Source organism: Rutidosis leptorrhynchoides, chromosome 5 (assembly GCF_046630445.1).
Source record: "Rutidosis leptorrhynchoides isolate AG116_Rl617_1_P2 chromosome 5, CSIRO_AGI_Rlap_v1, whole genome shotgun sequence".
In the NCBI taxonomy this organism is placed as follows: Eukaryota; Viridiplantae; Streptophyta; class Magnoliopsida; order Asterales; family Asteraceae; genus Rutidosis; species Rutidosis leptorrhynchoides.
The window spans coordinates 87,913,643-87,931,331 of NC_092337.1; the positions used below are offsets into that span (position 1 = coordinate 87,913,643).

The 17,689-nt window shown below is 35.9% G+C and overlaps 1 protein-coding gene across 1 annotated transcript in view; it reads left to right on the forward strand.

Annotated features, from left to right (window-relative positions):
- The first annotated feature begins 1,707 nt into the window (after positions 1–1,707).
- LOC139848815 (probable receptor-like protein kinase At2g23200) overlaps positions 1,708–17,689 on the forward strand; it is a 39,705-nt gene continuing 23,723 nt past the window's right edge. The window contains exon 1 of the mRNA XM_071838507.1: positions 1,708–2,652. Within this exon, the coding sequence (XP_071694608.1) occupies positions 1,708–2,652 (945 nt within the window). The remainder of the gene's footprint in view (positions 2,653–17,689) is intronic.

Below are 17,689 nucleotides of genomic sequence, written 5' to 3' on the forward strand. Positions count from 1 at the left end.
ATGAATGTGTGTGTGTGTGTTTTTTTTTATGAAATGGCTATGTTGTTGCTAAGGATTCTAGGCGACAAATGAGGAAGGAAAAAGAGAACCCCTATTTTTTCAATTTTAGCCAGCCTTTTCGATTGAAATGAGGGGCATTTTCGTCTGTTTATTGCAAATTGTTCCTTAATGAGTTCATTAAGTTGATTAGCTTAATCTAGTGGTCATAATTTAGCCTAAGAAATTGAATGGAAGGCTAGAATTGGAAATTAGGTTTTGTAATGACTATAATATGTGTTTCTTATTATGTATAGAAGAGATTGTTGTGAAATACAAATATTGATAAAATTATCTTTAACTTAATGAATGAAGGTTTTTAACCTATATTAATCTCAGCTTAATAAGTTTAATTAATCATGTTAACGATTACTCTTTCTGGGTGTATAAGTAATATTAGGAACTTATCAATCTGATTAGGATGTAGTTGTATGTGTTAAACACCATTGCAGGATTGAGAAGCTATGAGTAAACGACACCTTGTTCCGATGTTGTGGGTGCGGAAAGCTGAATACCATAATTGTTCCGAATATTATAGTGGTACCCTCGTTGCCATTGTTTGTATCACATATTGTTGATGGTAATGGTTTTGTCATTTTGTATGAGGGAGAAATCCATGAGCTATGGATTAGCGTGTTACAGTTCCAGTTGAACAAGCACATATACTCTATTCATCCCAAAATAACTGTTCCGTTTGATTTTTCAAAATCTATCTTTTTAGATTGACTTTAAATATTTTAATTTGTGCTCTATGATATTTGATAAAATAACTCTGTATGAATAGATTCGATTTTTAAAATGTTTTTTCATTGATATAACTTTTCCAGAATACTATATAACACAAATCAACATATTTAGGATCAAAGTTGTTCAAGAAAGACTCAAAAAGTCAACTTGGGATAGTAATTGTTGGACGAAGGGGGTATCTTTATTAGGGAAAAATCAAGATTCTGCTATATTAAGTTGAGAATGCCATATTTGATTCGTCACAAATACGCTTTGAACAAGTTTTTATGTTTATATATTTACACTATTGAACTTTTTAAATATTTTATACGGGGTAGTTTACTTGTATTATTTGAAATTCTCTTAAATATCATTATTTCATAAATCCGGAGAAATCGTGACTAGTCTGAATATTATTCGTGAATATAACGTGATTACGGCCATGATGAGAGGCATAGTTATTAGTTATTTATTTAATATACTAATAACAATTTCACGTGGACTATCAAATTTATATTATTATTAATATTATTATATTATTATTATTATTGCACCAGGCGATTCGTAATTTACGGACCGGCACCTTTCGATTAACAAAAAAAATAGGTACCGTATACAATTTGAATTAAATTATCCATATTATATTAAACTAAATAAATGAAGTACGTGTTTGATACGGAGTAATAGACAATTGTGGTCTAATAATTAATTAATATAAGTACTATACGTATAATATAATAAACTAGCGTTTACTTATAAAAGTTTCATGCCTGGTTCAGTAGCTATCTGGATTCAATCTGAAAGGAATCATGTAGTTGGGTTAATTAACACTCCGTATGTATACTAACACATGACATACTGTACATTCACATATATAGATCGATGTTTCAATTCTTGTTATAATTCCGTCGTTAAATTAAATCTCATAATAAAACTAAAGATATCATGGAACCGTCCCTGATAGAGATTGATCTCTTACAAATTTCGTGGAAAGATATAATTCAAGCGACCAACAACTTCTATGACGATAATTTGATTGGAATCGGTGGGTATGGGAATCATTACAGAGGAGAACTTTCACGTTCAGAAGGCAAACTAATGGTCGTGTGCAAACAGTTTAACACGTCCGGTGATCATGATACGCTCCGGAGACTATTAATGTCACAATATAAATTAAGACATGAAAACCTGGTCTCCCTTGTGGGCCTCTGTGACGAGCAGAGTGATGAGCACATCTTTATTTATGAGTACATGACACGTGGAAGCCTCGCCGGATATTTGAGTGATACTACAATCCTCACATGGTTGAAGCGCGTCCAAATCTGCCTTGATGCAGCTCGTGGCTTGGATTTCCTTCACAATTCTCGAGATATCCATGGTCTAATGGTTCATAGTAACTTGACGAGTGCCAAAATTTTACTAGACGTGAATTGGCACGCCAAGATTGAGGATGTCAGCTCGTCCGAAAAGGTTAAGCAAGAGGATCTATATAGTATTTTTGAAAATGCCAAGTATAGAGGCGAGATAGGGTATATAGACCCGTTATTGTTTGAAACCGGTTTAATCACAGAAGAGTCTGATGTATACTCTTTTGGGGTTATATTATTCGAAGTGCTATGTGGTAGGCGTGTGAGTGAAAATTCTGAAGATGATGAGCATCTTACCATGTTGGCACGTCTTCATTATGAGGGTGGTACACTAACGAAAATCATAGATCCCATTTTAAGGAAACAAATGAACCTAGATTCACTCAAAACTTTCTCAGATATAGCATATCGATGCCTGGAATGGAAACGAGAAGCACGTCCAAAGATTACCGAGATTGTGAAAAACTTTGAGACTATCTTACGACTTCAACAGGAATACGAGACCGCGTTGGCAATTCAAAAAGTTAGTTACCATTGCCTTGCACACTTTCTTCATACGTTTTTTTTAACAGCTGACAATTTTATTAATAACTTAACCACACTCACTAGGGGAAGGGGAAAAACACGAACAATTACAATGACTTTACATGTCATTCGTCCCGGGGTTACAATTTCTTCATACTTGTTCATGGACATATCTTTAATTCATAATAGATTACTACGATTAGAGGAAAATAGTAAAGACGCCCACGCGTTTCGCAAAATTATGTAGTTATTTTACCGAAATGATAAGTGAAAAAAACTGTTGTAAAAATATATATAATAAATTGCATAATTATTCGAAATTATGTAACTATTATTCGAAATTGCATAACTATTATTTAATATAAGCACTACTAAAAAATCGGGAAATGGGGACGACTCTTTTTCGGACGACATAATGTCGTCCGGAAAAGTCCAATAAACGACAAATGTGACTTCTTTTTTGGTCAGCTTTTCTTAAAGGTTTGACCAAACTTTTCAGAACGACATAATGTCGTCTCGAAAAGTGTTTTTCTTTTTTTCGTGAGAAAATTGGCTCCAAAATTTGCGTCAAACTTTTCAGGACGACATGTCATCCGGAATAAGAACCTAGTATTTGTTGCCTCCATTTTTTTGGCTCCAAAAAGTAATTGTTTGGAGTACCAGAAATTAAGTTCATCCTAAAAAAGAGTAATTAATATTTTTTAATCCATTTATTAAATATATATTATTTTATTGTTTTCTTTCTGGGACGACATTCGTCCCATAAAACATTTTAATGGTATATATACCCCATAACCACACATTTTGCTTAAACAATAACCTAAGCCGAATTAATCACTTAGTCACAAATCATATATATTAATAGGAATTCTGTTCCTAAGAGTCTTCATCTTCTTGATCAATCTTGTAAACTTGTACATTCTTGATCATTAATGACGAAACTTGATAAATCTTTAACTCGAAACTTGTTTGAAGCTCTAATATTGAGGAGTATATAAGATATGCTTGAGAAGATATCTTTTGACTTTGTTACACTGCATCACTTGTCGAATGTTTATCTCCCTTGAAATGTTAGAAGCAGGATAAGCCGGGTAACATTTGAGAGGCATATGATTAGACTTTACGTAACAGAAAATCTTGTACTCCCCCTCGATTGTAGAGTAGTAGATTCAATTGCTCACCTCAAACAAACAAGTCTCTTGAAATCTCCACGTACTTGTATTGATGCTCATAAATGGTTTACCCTATCGGGACTCCTCCTCCATCTAGTCCACTAAGGACTCATGATCCAGGATCTACCAGGGATGTTATCCTAGCTTAGTTCTTTAAGGACTCATTTAGCATCTCATAAGCATATTAGTGATTTAATATACCAACATAGTAATTGTTGGAAGCTTTGACGAGCCCAACACACCCACTATAGAGGATCTAGGTTATACTCACTCACTACACCAACACTTTGACGTTGGTTAGCCTTTAATTTTATGAATCCTTAGTGCACAATAATGTTTAGGCGACAGTGTCGACCATATATCATTCAGGCGGTATAACCGACCATATATCACTTAGTCGGCAGAGCCGACCATATAATAAAAATAACACAAGTGCACTAAGAACTTAAACACAAACTAAGGCTTAACCGGGAAACTTAACAAAGAACACTTTTATTAATACAAAGAAACAATTACAATATTATGAACTCAACTCACACTCTTCTTTACTTCTTCACAACTTCTTCTAACTCTTCTTCACTTCTCTACTTCACTTCACAACTTACAAATGAACTCCTCACCCCTATTTATACTACTCCATGGAAACTTCTACGCACTAGATATTTCTATGGATAAATATCTAGATATTTCTTCACTTATAAATATCCAAATTATCTAGAATTTTCTTTTATATTCTAATATCTAGATATTTTCTTATACATATTAATATCTAGATATTTTACATATATACATCTACTAATTCCATATTATTTTATAATATCAAATTTGCATTGCATTTTAACACTCCCCCTCAATGAAAATTTTCTTCCAACGATGTCTTGCAGACCATTCCAAGTGCTTCTCTGAATTTTGTAAACTTCGGTTTACTTAGGCTCTTGGTGAATATATCTGCAACCTGTTCATCTGTCTTTGTTGGCACCATCTTGATCTCCCCTTCAAGAACCTTTTCGCGAACATAGTGATAGTGCACTTCTATATGTTTTGTTTTCGCATGAAAGACTGGATTTTCTGCTAGACGTATAGCTGATAGGTTATCGCAGAAAAGATTTACTTGATAATCTGCTGATTGGTGTAGATCTTCCATTAGTTGCTTCAACCAAGTAATTTCTTGCGTTGCTGATGCTGTCGACCGATATTCTGCTTCAGTGCTTGATAAGGATACTGTTGGTTGTCTCTTGCTGCACCATGATATTATTCCTGATCCAAAACTAAACATGTATCCCGTTGTTGACCGTAGTGTATCATAGTCTCCAGCATAATCAGCGTCACAATATCCAGTCACCCGACATTCTTTTATTCTCTTATATAAAATGCCAAAGTTAATAGTGCCTTTAACATACTTTAAGATGGATCGTACAACATCAAGGTGAGGCTTCTTCGGATTGCTCATGTATCGACTAACCACTCCAACTGCATAAGATATGTCTGGCCGGCTTAGTGTGAGATAAATAAGACTTCCGACCATCTTTCGATACATGGTAACATCTTGAAGACTTTTTTCTTCATCTGCCCGTAGTTTTGTATTCGGATCCATCGGAGTTGAGATAGGTTTGCAATTAAGCATTTCGTACTTTTGTAAAAGATCTCGCGCATATTTCTGTTGTCCCAGAAATAATCCTTCTCTTTTCTGCTCTATTTCGAGACCAAGAAAATGTTTGAGTTCTCCAAGCTCCTTCATATGAAATCTGATAGACATATTCTCTCTTGTTCTTTGGATCTCCTCATAGTGATCTCCCGTGATGATTAAGTCATCCACATATACTAGCACTATGGCTAGTTTTCCTTGATCTTGTTTTACAAATAAACTAGAATCTGAAGGAGCAACTGTGAAACCACTTTGTACTAAGAACTCGCCAATCTTCCCGTACCAAGCTCTTGGAGCCTGCTTCAAGCCGTATAGTGCTTTCTTTAATTTGCAGACATGGTCAGGATGGGACTTGTTCTCAAAGCCTCTTGGTTGCTCCATATAAATTTCTTTGTCAAGTTCTCCATGTAAGAAAGCATTCTTGACATCCATCTGCCACAGCTTCCAAGATTTGCTAGCGGCTAAAGCTAGTAGAGCTCGAATTGTTGTGATCTTCGCCACTGGACTAAACGTTTCTTCATAATCCAGCCCATATTGTTGAGAAAAACCTCTAGCAACAAGTCGAGCTTTATACCTTTCAATGGAGCCATCTGATCGAGTCTTCACCTTGTAAACCCATTTACAAGATATTGGTTTTACATCTTTTGGCTTTGGAACTAAACTCCATATCTGGTTTTCTTTTAGTGCATTAATTTCTTCTTCCATCGCTTTCTGCCATTCTTGACTTTGTGCTGCTTCTTCATAAGTGGAAGGCTCAATAGGTATTGATTCATCCACATGAGCAGCATTGGCATACCTCGGATTAGGTTGCCTCGGCCTTGTTGATCTCCGTAATTCTTGCACATGCTCCTCGGCATCCATTTGGCTTGGACGAACCTCTTCGGATGTAGATTGATGTACCCCAGTTTTCCATGGACTCGTTTCCTTAGAGTACGATCCATCTCCTTCTTTAATTGGATCCGTTATGTGCTCTTTATGTTCTTCTGTCTCTTTTGGAACTTCTTCTAATCCATGAGATTCTGGAAGCTCTATCTTTTGAGGTGACCACCATGAAGAAGCTTCATCAAATACCACATTTCTTGAAGTATGACACTTTCCAGTATTTGGATCACAACATCTCCATCCTTTTCTTGATTCATCATAACCGACAAAAATGCACCGAATTGCCTTCTTATCAAATTTGCTTCGTAGATGATCTGGTACGAACACGTAACATACACATCCAAAAACCTTGAGATGGTTGACGGTTGGCTTGATCTTCCATAATTTTTCATAAGGTGAAATATACCCCAACTTTGTTTGTGGGAGTCTGTTAATCACGTACGACGCCGTCCTCATACATTCGGCCCAAAATCTACCTGGTACATTCTTACCATGAAGCATACTTCGACAAGTTTCGGCAAGGTGGCGATTCTTGCGTTCCGCCACTCCATTCTGCTGTGGAGTATTGGGGCAAGTTAATTGCCTTCTGATCTTGTGCTTCTCAAGATAGATATTGAACTCGGTTGATAAATATTCTCCTCCATTATCTGTGCGTAAGCATCGAATCTTAGTATTGAGCTCACTTTCTACCTTGTTCTTGAACTCTTTAAACTTCAGAAAAGTCTCCGACTTCTCCTTCATGAAGTAAACCCACACATATCTTGAGAAGTCATCAATGAATGTCACCATATACTTCATGCCTCCAAGTGATGTTTGTTTCACTGGGCCGAAGACATCTGAGTGTATGAGCTCTAGTGGTGTCTTGGACTGATGCGCTGACTCCGTGAATGGCAATTGGTGAGCTTTGCCAAATTGACATCCAGCACATATTGTATCTGTTCGGATATCAATTTGAGGAAGCCCATTTACTATGCGTTTCACCATCAGGTCCTTTAACTTATTGTATCCCACATGCCCAAGATGTTCATGCCACAGATCAGCCGTCTCATTCTTTCGAGTCTTATTCACATAAGCTGTTTCAGCAGATAATACATAGACCGATTCTATTCTTCTTCCATGCATAACTGGATTGCCAACCACCTTTACTCTCTTAAATACGAACACATCTTCTGGTCCAAAGAGCACATAGTTCCCTTCTGCTGTTAATTGTGGTATTGACAGTAAATTCTTCTTTAGGCCAGGGACAAGATACACCTTCTCAAGTTGGAGCTTATGAGAGCTGCCTTCATTTGAAATTATTGTCTTTCCAATGTGAGAAATAGACAACCTTGAATTGTCGGCTGTCAACACGACTCTCTTTCCTTTGTAATCATCCATTTCTTGCAGCTTCGTCTCATCATTGGTCATATGATTTGAGCACCCAGAATCGATGATCCAATCATCTTTGTAGTTTATTGTTGACTTTAAGGTTGCTGCAAGAGCATGATCATCCATGCCAGCTTCAACAGAAAATCCAGCTTCTGCATCCCATGTTTCCTCATTAATGGTTGCTTCGAATGTGACTTCTTTCTTCTCATCTCTTGCGGCGGACACATTTCCTTCAAAAGTTCGCCTTCTGGGGAATCTACAATCTCGAGCAAAATGACCCTTCTTGCCACAATTGAAGCATTCGCCATTCTTTCTCTTATCATTTTTCCCGTATTGTTGGCAATGATCTCTTCTTCCTTGTTGAGCTCCCCCTGAAGCGTTGCCTTTTGATTTTGGGTGGCCCTTCCACCCATATGTCTTACTTTCTTTCATCGCCTCTTGTCTTCAAGATGTTGCTTTCTTCTTATTGGTGAAGAGTGCATCTTCTCCGTCTTTTATGGTTACTTCATTCATCTGCTTGGCTAATGCCTCTTGATTAGCCAATAGATTCTCCAGCTCTATTAATGATGGTTGAGTAGGCCATCCTCTCACAGTGGCTATAAATCCATTATACTCGGATCTTAAGCCATGGATGATAATTCTCTTCATCCTTGCATCACTCACTTTCTCTTCAGGAGCAAGTTGAGATATCTCACGACAAATAGATTTCACCTTGGTAAAATACTGGGAAATAGACAAACTTCCTTGTGAGATACCTGCGAGCTCATTTTCCAAGAGCTGGAGGCGTGCTTTATTCTTTTTTAAAAATAACTTGTCAAAAGTTTCCCAAGCTGTCTTTGGTGTTTTCTCGTCACGGATGTGCTCCAATAGATCCTCCTCGATTGTAGTCTTCAGTATAAATAAAGCCTTTCCAGCCTTGATGTTCCATTTTCTCAAGGCTTCAGCATTTTCTTTTGGTGGAGGCATTGTGTCACTGCCAGCAACTATTTTCCATAAATCCTATCCTTGTAGGTAGGATTCTATGCAAGTTCGCCAATAACCATAGTTGTGGTTATTGAGACTCTTGATTCCACTGCTCGTACTTGCAAGATCTGCCATCATGACGTCCAACGTCCAATAAGCTTGGTCCCAAACCGATGAGCTTTCACAGTTCCTAACTGTGCTCTGACAGAATCTCCCTTATGGCCTTGGTGTTAACAAGACGATGTAAACGTCCAATGTTTACGGATGAGTACCTCCACTAGCAATGGTCCCGAACGACCCGCTCTGATACCAATTGTTGGAATCTTTGACGAGCCCAACACACCCACTATAGAGGATCTAGGTTATACTCACTCACTACACCAACACTTTGACGTTGGTTAGCCTTTAATTTTATGAATCCTTAGTGCACAATAATATTTAGGCGACAATGTCGACCATATATCATTCAGGCGGTATAACCGACCATATATCACTTAGTCGGCAGAGCCGACCATATAATAAAAATAACACAAGTGCACTAAGAACTTAAACACAAACTAAGGCTTAACCGGGAAACTTAACAAAGAACACTTTTATTAATACAAAGAAACAATTACAATATTATGAACTCAACTCACACTCTTCTTTACTTCTTCATAACTTCTTCTAACTCTTCTTCACTTCTCTACTTCACTTCACAACTTACAAATGAACTCCTCACCCCTATTTATACTACTCCATGGAAACTTCTACACACTAGATATTTCCATGGATAAATATCTAGATATTTCTTCACTTATAAATATCTAAATTATCTAGAATTTTCTTTTATATTCTAATATCTAGATATTTTCTTATACATATTAATATCTTGATATTTTACATATATACATCTACTAATTCCATATTATTTTATAATATCAAATTTGCATTGCATTTTAACAGTAATATTAACTGTCGTAACCATCATTCACATCCCTAAATTCAAACTAAGGCTATCAAGTCAACACTAACAAGACATTCACAAATGTATTATCAACAAATTTAGCTATCGTCTTGTTTCTCTATAATCGTTAAGCACACCTCTAAATACCTTACTCGTAATTATACGTTACATACCACATCACAACCATATTACCATTCCCAATATTATAATTCTAGTTTGGACGAACAATTACAATGACTTTACACGTCATTCGTCCCGGGGCTTACAATTTCTTCATACTTGCTCATAGACATATCTTTAATTCATAATATATTACTGCAATTAGAGGAAAGTAGTAAAGACGACCACGCGTTGCGCAAAATTATGTAGTTATTTTACCGAAGTGATAAGTGGAAAAAACCGTTATGAAAATATGTATAATAAATTGCATAATTATTCGAAATTGTGTAAACATAATTAGAAATTGCATAACTATTATTTAATATAATCACTACTAGAAACCAAACTGGGTGGCTTTAGTGACCCGAACTTTTCCATGTTTATATATATTAATTGAGATTGATGTTTACATGATTAAATGTTTTCAACATGTTAAGCAATCAAACTTGTTAAGACTTGATTAATTGAAATAGGTTTCATATAGACAATTGACCACCCAAGTTGACCGGTGATTCACGAACGTTAAAACTTGTAAAAAAAACTATATGATGACATATATATGGTTATATATATAGTTAACATGATATTATGATAAGTAAACATATCATTAATTATATTAACAATGAACTACATATGTAAAAACAAGACTACTAACTTAATGATTTTGAAACGAGACATATATGTAACGTTTATCGTTGTAACGACATTTAATGTATATATATCATATTAAGAGATATTCGTACATCATAATATCATGATAATATAATAATTTAAAATCTCTTTTGTTATTATAAACATTGGGTTAACAACATTTAACAAGATCGTTAACCTAAAGGTTTCAAAACAACACTTACATGTAACGACTAACGATGACTTAACGACTCAGTTAAAATGTATATACATGTAGTGTTTTAATATGTATTTATACACTTTTGAAAGACTTCAATACACTTATCAAAATACTTCTACTTAACAAAAATGCTTACAATTACATTCTCGTTCAGTTTCATCAACAATTCTACTCGTATGCACCCGTATTCGTACTCGTACAATACACAGCTTTTAGATGTATGTACTATTGGTATATACACTCCAATGATCAGCTCTTAGCAGCCCATGTGAGTCACCTAACACATGTGGGAACCATCATTTGGCAACTAGCATGAAATATCTCATAAGATTACAAAAATATGAGTAATCATTCATGACTTATTTACATGAAAACAAAATTACATATCCTTTATATCTAATCCATACACCAACGACCAAAAACACCTACAAACACTTTCATTCTTCAATTTTCTTCATCTAATTGAACTCTCTCAAGTTCTATCTTCAAGTTCTAAGTGTTCTTCATAAATTCCAAAAGTTCTAGTTTCATAAAATCAAGAATACTTTCAAGTTTGCTAGCTCACTTCCAATCTTGTAAGGTGATCATCCAACCTCAAGAAATCTTTGTTTCTTACAGTAGGTTATCATTCTAATACAAGGTAATAATCATATTCAAACTTTGGTTCAATTTCTATAACTATAACAATCTTATTTCAAGTGATGATCTTACTTGAACTTGTTTTCGTGTCATGATTTTGCTTCAAGAACTTTGAGCCATCCAAGGATCCATTGAAGCTAGATCCATTTTTCTCTTTTCCAGTAGGTTCATCCAAGGAACTTAAGGTAGTAATGATGTTCATAACATCATTCGATTCATACATATAAAGCTATCTTATTCGAAGGTTTAAACTTGTAATCACTAGAACATAGTTTAGTTAATTCTAAACTTGTTCGCAAACAAAAGTTAATCCTTCTAACTTAACTTTTAAAATCAACTAAACACATGTTCTATATCTATATGATATGCTAACTTAATGATTTAAAACCTGGAAACACGAAAAACACCGTAAAACCGGATTTACGCCGTCGTAGTAACACCGCGGGCTGTTTTGGGTTAGTTAATTAAAAACTATGATAAACTTTGATTTAAAAGTTGTTATTCTGAGAAAATGATTTTTATTATGAACATGAAACTATATCCAAAAATTATGGTTAAACTCAAAGTGGAAGTATGTTTTCTAAAATGGTCATCTAGACGTCGTTCTTTCGACTGAAATGACTACCTTTACAAAAACGACTTGTAACTTATTTTTCCGACTAGAAACCTATACTTTTTTTGTTTAGATTCATAAAATAGAATTCAATATGAAACCATAGCAATTTGATTCACTCAAAACGGATTTAAAATGAAGAAGTTATGGGTAAAACAAGATTGGATAATTTTTCTCATTTTAGCTACGTGAAAATTGGTAACAAATCTATTCCAACCATAACTTAATCAACTTGTATTATATATTATGTAATCTTGAGATACCATAGACACGTATACAATGTTTCGACCTATCATGTCGACACATCTATATATATTTCGGAACAACCATAGACACTCTATATGTGAATGTTGGAGTTAGCTATACAGGGTTGAGGTTGATTCCAAAATATATATAGTTTGAGTTGTGATCAATACTGAGATACGTATACACTGGGTCGTGGATTGATTCAAGATAATATTTATCGATTTATTTCTGTACATCTAACTGTGGACAACTAGTTGTAGGTTACTAACGAGGACAGCTGACTTAATAAACTTAAAACATCAAAATATATTAAAAGTGTTGTAAATATATTTTGAACATACTTTGATATATATGTATATATTGTTATAGGTTCGTGAATCAACCAGTGGCCAAGTCTTACTTCCCGACGAAGTAAAAATTTGTGAAAGTGAGTTATAGTCCCACTTTTAAAATCTAATATTTTTGGGATGAGAATACATGCAGGTTTTATAAATGATTTACAAAATAGACACAAGTACGTGAAACTACATTCTGTGGTTGAATTATCGAAATCGAATATGCCCCTTTTTATTAAGTCTGGTAATCTAAGAATTAGGGAACAGACACCCTAATTGACGCGAATCCTAAAGATAGATCTATTGGGCCTAACAAACCCCATCCAAAGTACCGGATGCTTTAGTACTTCGAAATTTATATCATATCCGAAGGGTGTCCCGGAATGATGGGGATATTCTTATATATGCATCTTGTTATTGTCGGTTACCAGGTGTTCACCATATGAATGATTTTTATCTCTATGTATGGGATGTGTATTGAAATATGAAATCTTGTGGTCTATTGTTACGATTTGATATATATAGGTTAAACCTATAACTCACCAACATTTTTGTTGACGTTTTAAGCATGTTTATTCTCAGGTGATTATTAAGAGCTTCCGCTGTCGCATACTTAAATAAGGACAAGATTTGGAGTCCATGCTTGTATGATATTGTGTAAAAACTGCATTCAAGAAACTTATTTTGTTGTAACATATTTGTATTGTAAACCATTATGTAATGGTCGTGTGTAAACATGATATATTAGATTATCATTATTTGATAATCTACGTAAAGCTTTTTAAACCTTTATTGATGAAATAAAGGTTATGGTTGTTTAAAAATGAATGCAGTCTTTGAAAAACGTCTCATATAGAGGTCAAAACCTCGCAACGAAATCAATTAATATGGAACGTTTTTAATCAATAAGAACGGGACATTTCAGTTGGTATCAGAGCGTTGGTCTTAGAGAACCAGAAAATTTGCATTAGTGTGTCTTATCGAGTTTGTTAGGATGCATTAGTGAGTCTGGACTTCGACCGTGTTTTCTTTAAAAATGATTGCTTAACATTTTTGTTGGAAACTATATATTTTTAACATATGAATATTATGTGATATATTAATCTCTTAACGTGTTTGATATTATGTGATAGATGTCTACCTCTAGAACAAGTCCCATTGACTCACCTAATAATAATGAAGAGTCAAATGTAAATTGGAATAATTTGTGGACTGATTCACAAGTTCCCGAAGAGGAACCGGAAGAAGAGTCGGAACCGGAAGAAGAATCGGAACCGGAAGAAGAATCGGAACCGGATGAAGAAATAGAACCGGTGGGGGAAATAATAAAACGGTTAAGTAAAAGAAAATCCTCAACCAACCGACCAAAGTTAATTATGGTCAATGGTGTTTCCGCCAAGGAAGCAAAATATTGGGAGGATTACCAATTCTCCGATGAATCGGATTCCGACGAGAATTCCGATGATGTTATAGAAATTACCCCAACTGAATTTAAAAAGGCAAAAGAAAATAATAAGGGAAAGGGCATAAAAATAGAGAAATCTAATTCCAACCCCGATGAACTTTATATGTATCGTCAACCCCCGAAGTCCTTAAGTTGTAACAATGACCCGGGAACCTCTAAACCACCAGGTTTTTCTAAACCAATGTGGACAACGACGGTTCGTATTAGGGGAACATCATATATCCCTAGAAACTTGGCAAAACGAACCAAAACCGAAGAAGAAGAAACGAGCGAGTCGGAATAAGATAGTTGTATTCGTGTGGTGTAATATATGGAATATAGTGTTCTTATGCTTTATGATATATGTAAAAATTGCTTGTATTAATAAGTATTTTTTTTTATTTTATGAATCTAACTCTTGTCTATTTTACAGTTTAAAAATACAAAATGGATAGACAACCCAATATTTTAAGAGACCTACCCGGAGACATGATTGATGAAATCTTGTCTAGAGTCGGCCAGAATTCTTCGGCACAACTATTTAAGGCGAGATCAGTTTGTAAGACATTCGAAGAACGTTCCAAGAATGTCTTGGTTTATAAGAGACTTTCGTTTGAAAGATGGGGGATATCACATTGGGAAACCCATAAGTTACGATGTGTTTACTTTGACGCATATATTGCGGGGAACCCAAATGCTATTTTACGCAACGGGTTAAGAAATTATTTTGACTCAATATATCCGAATATTGGACTTCGTGATTTAGAAAAAGCGGCTAACATGCAACATAAAGAAGCATGTTATGCTTACGGATTAGTAATGTTCGCTTCTCACCAAAGTGAGAACAAGAACATCGGGCTACAACTATTAAACAAAACGTTTCCACAAGTGACGGAGTCGGTAATTGGGGTAAGAAATGAGGTTTTTAGATTATTACGGGACTGTTGGACATTACGTAACCCTCGTCCCTTTGATGACGTTACAACACGCTGTCTTATCAACGGCCATAACGGTTATGTTGCACAAGACCAAGGATGGGAAGTAGTCCTAGTAAAACCAGAATGCATGACTTGTTTCTGGACGTATGAATTACGTGTATTTATTGCCTTTGCTGAACGACTTGTGTACTAGCTAGAATTGTCTTCACAACTATCTTGTATCAAAGTTATTGTGTGCTATATTTCATGCTTTATGTAAAATAAGCGGTATTGTAAGTTTGTAAAATATTGTATAAAAGTTTGAACGCGAAATATTATTATAATCAGTTTTTCATATAGAATTGTAGTAGTTGAATTGTATATTAGCTACTAAGTATGAACTTAACGGGTAGGTACTACCCGAATTTAAACTTATAAAACGCTAATATGAAGAAAAAGCTTTTATAAATGAGTTCATATTATGCTACGAAATACTATTAACTACTCTTAATATTCTGTATGATTAACTTGTTCCATTTAACTATTTTGAAGGAAATGGCACCGACTACTCGACACACCGTGAATATGAATGAAGAGGAATTCCGTACTTTTCTAGCTTCAAACATAGCCGCAGTACAGGCTGCGCTACATACCAACAATAACCTTGGATCTAGCAGTACAGGAAATCGTGTAGGATGCACCTACAAAGAATTCACTGCCTGCAAACCTTTGGAATTTGATGGAACCGAAGGACCGATCGGATTGAAACGGTGGACCGAGAAGGTTGAATCGGTGTTTGCCATAAGTAAGTGTACTGAAGAGGACAAAGTGAAGTACGCTACGCATACCTTCACAGGTTCTGCGTTAACATGGTGGAATACCTATCTAGAGCAAGTGGGACAAGATGATGCGTACGCACTACCGTGGTCAGCATTCAAGCACTTGATGAACGAGAAGTACCGTCCCAGAACCGAGGTCAATAAGCTCAAGACAGAACTTAGAGGGTTACGAACCCAAGGATTTGATATTACCACGTACGAAAGACGATTCACAGAATTGTGCCTATTGTGTCCGGGAGCATTCGAAGATGAGGAAGAGAAGATCGACGCGTTTGTGAAAGGATTACCGGAAAGAATCCAAGAAGATATAAGTTCACACGAGCCCGCCTCCATACAACAGGCATGTAGAATGGCTCACAAACTAGTGAACCAGATTGAAGAAAGAATTAAAGAACAGACTGCTGAAGAGGCCAATGTGAAGCAAGTCAAAAGAAAGTGGGAGGAAAACGGTGATAAGAATCACCAATACAACAACAACAGCAATTACAACAATAATCGCAACAATTATCCCAACAATCGCAACATCAATCGCAACTACAACAAACGGCCCAACAACAACAACAACAACAACAACAGCAACTACAACAATCATCCCAACAACAATAATAACCGCAACAACAACAACAATCAGAAGCAACTATGCCAAAGGTGTGAAAAGAATCACTCGGGGTTCTGCACCAAATTTTGCAACAAGTGTAAAAAAAATGGTCATAGCGCGGCGAAGTGTGAGGTCTACGGACCAGGGGTTAATAGAACGAAAGGAACAAATGGTGTCGGAACGAGTAATGGCGGAGCAAGTAGTGTCGGAGCAAGTTATGCCAATGTAGTTTGTTATAAATGTGGAAAACCAGGCCACATTATTAGAAATTGCCCGAACCAGGAGAACACGAATGGACAAGGCCGTGGAAGAGTTTTCAATATTAATGCGGTAGAGGCACAGGAAGACCCGGAGCTTGTTACGGGTACGTTTCTTATTGACAATAAATCTGCTTACGTTTTATTTGATTCGGGTGCGGATAGAAGCTATATGAGTAGAGATTTTTGTGCTAAATTAAGTTGTCCATTGACGCCTTTGGATAGTAAATTTTTACTCGAATTAGCAAATGGTAAATTAATTTCAGCAGATAATATATGTCGGAATCGAGAAATTAAACTGGTTAGCGAAACATTTAAGATTGATTTGATACCAGTAGAGTTAGGGAGTTTTGATGTGATAATCGGTATGGACTGGTTGAAAGAAGTGAAAGCGGAGATCGTTTGTTACAAAAATGCAATTCGCATTATACGAGAAAAAGGAAAACCCTTAATGGTGTACGGAGAAAAGGGCAACACGAAGCTACATCTTATTAGTAATTTGAAGGCACAAAAACTAATAAGAAAAGGTTGCTATGCTGTTCTAGCACACGTCGAGAAAGTACAAACTGAAGAAAAGAGCATCAATGATGTTCCCATTGCAAAAGAATTTCCCGATGTATTTCCGAAAGAATTACCGGGATTACCCCCACATCGATCCGTTGAATTTCAAATAGATCTTGTACCAGGAGCTGCACCAATAGCTCGTGCTCCTTACAGACTCGCACCCAGCGAGATGAAAGAACTGCAAAGCCAATTACAAGAACTTTTAGAGCGTGGTTTCATTCGACCAAGCACATCACCGTGGGGAGCTCCTGTTTTGTTTGTCAAGAAGAAAGATGGTACATTCAGGTTGTGTATCGACTACCGAGAGTTGAACAAACTTACCATCAAGAACCGCTACCCACTACCGAGAATCGACGACTTATTTGATCAACTACAAGGCTCGTCTGTTTATTCAAAGATTGACTTACGTTCCGGGTATCATCAAATGCGGGTGAAAGAAGATGATATTCCAAAGACTGCTTTCAGAACACGTTACGGTCATTACGAGTTTATGGTCATGCCGTTTGGTTTAACTAATGCACCAGCTGTGTTCATGGACCTTATGAACCGAGTGTGTGGACCATACCTTGACAAGTTTGTCATTGTTTTCATTGATGAC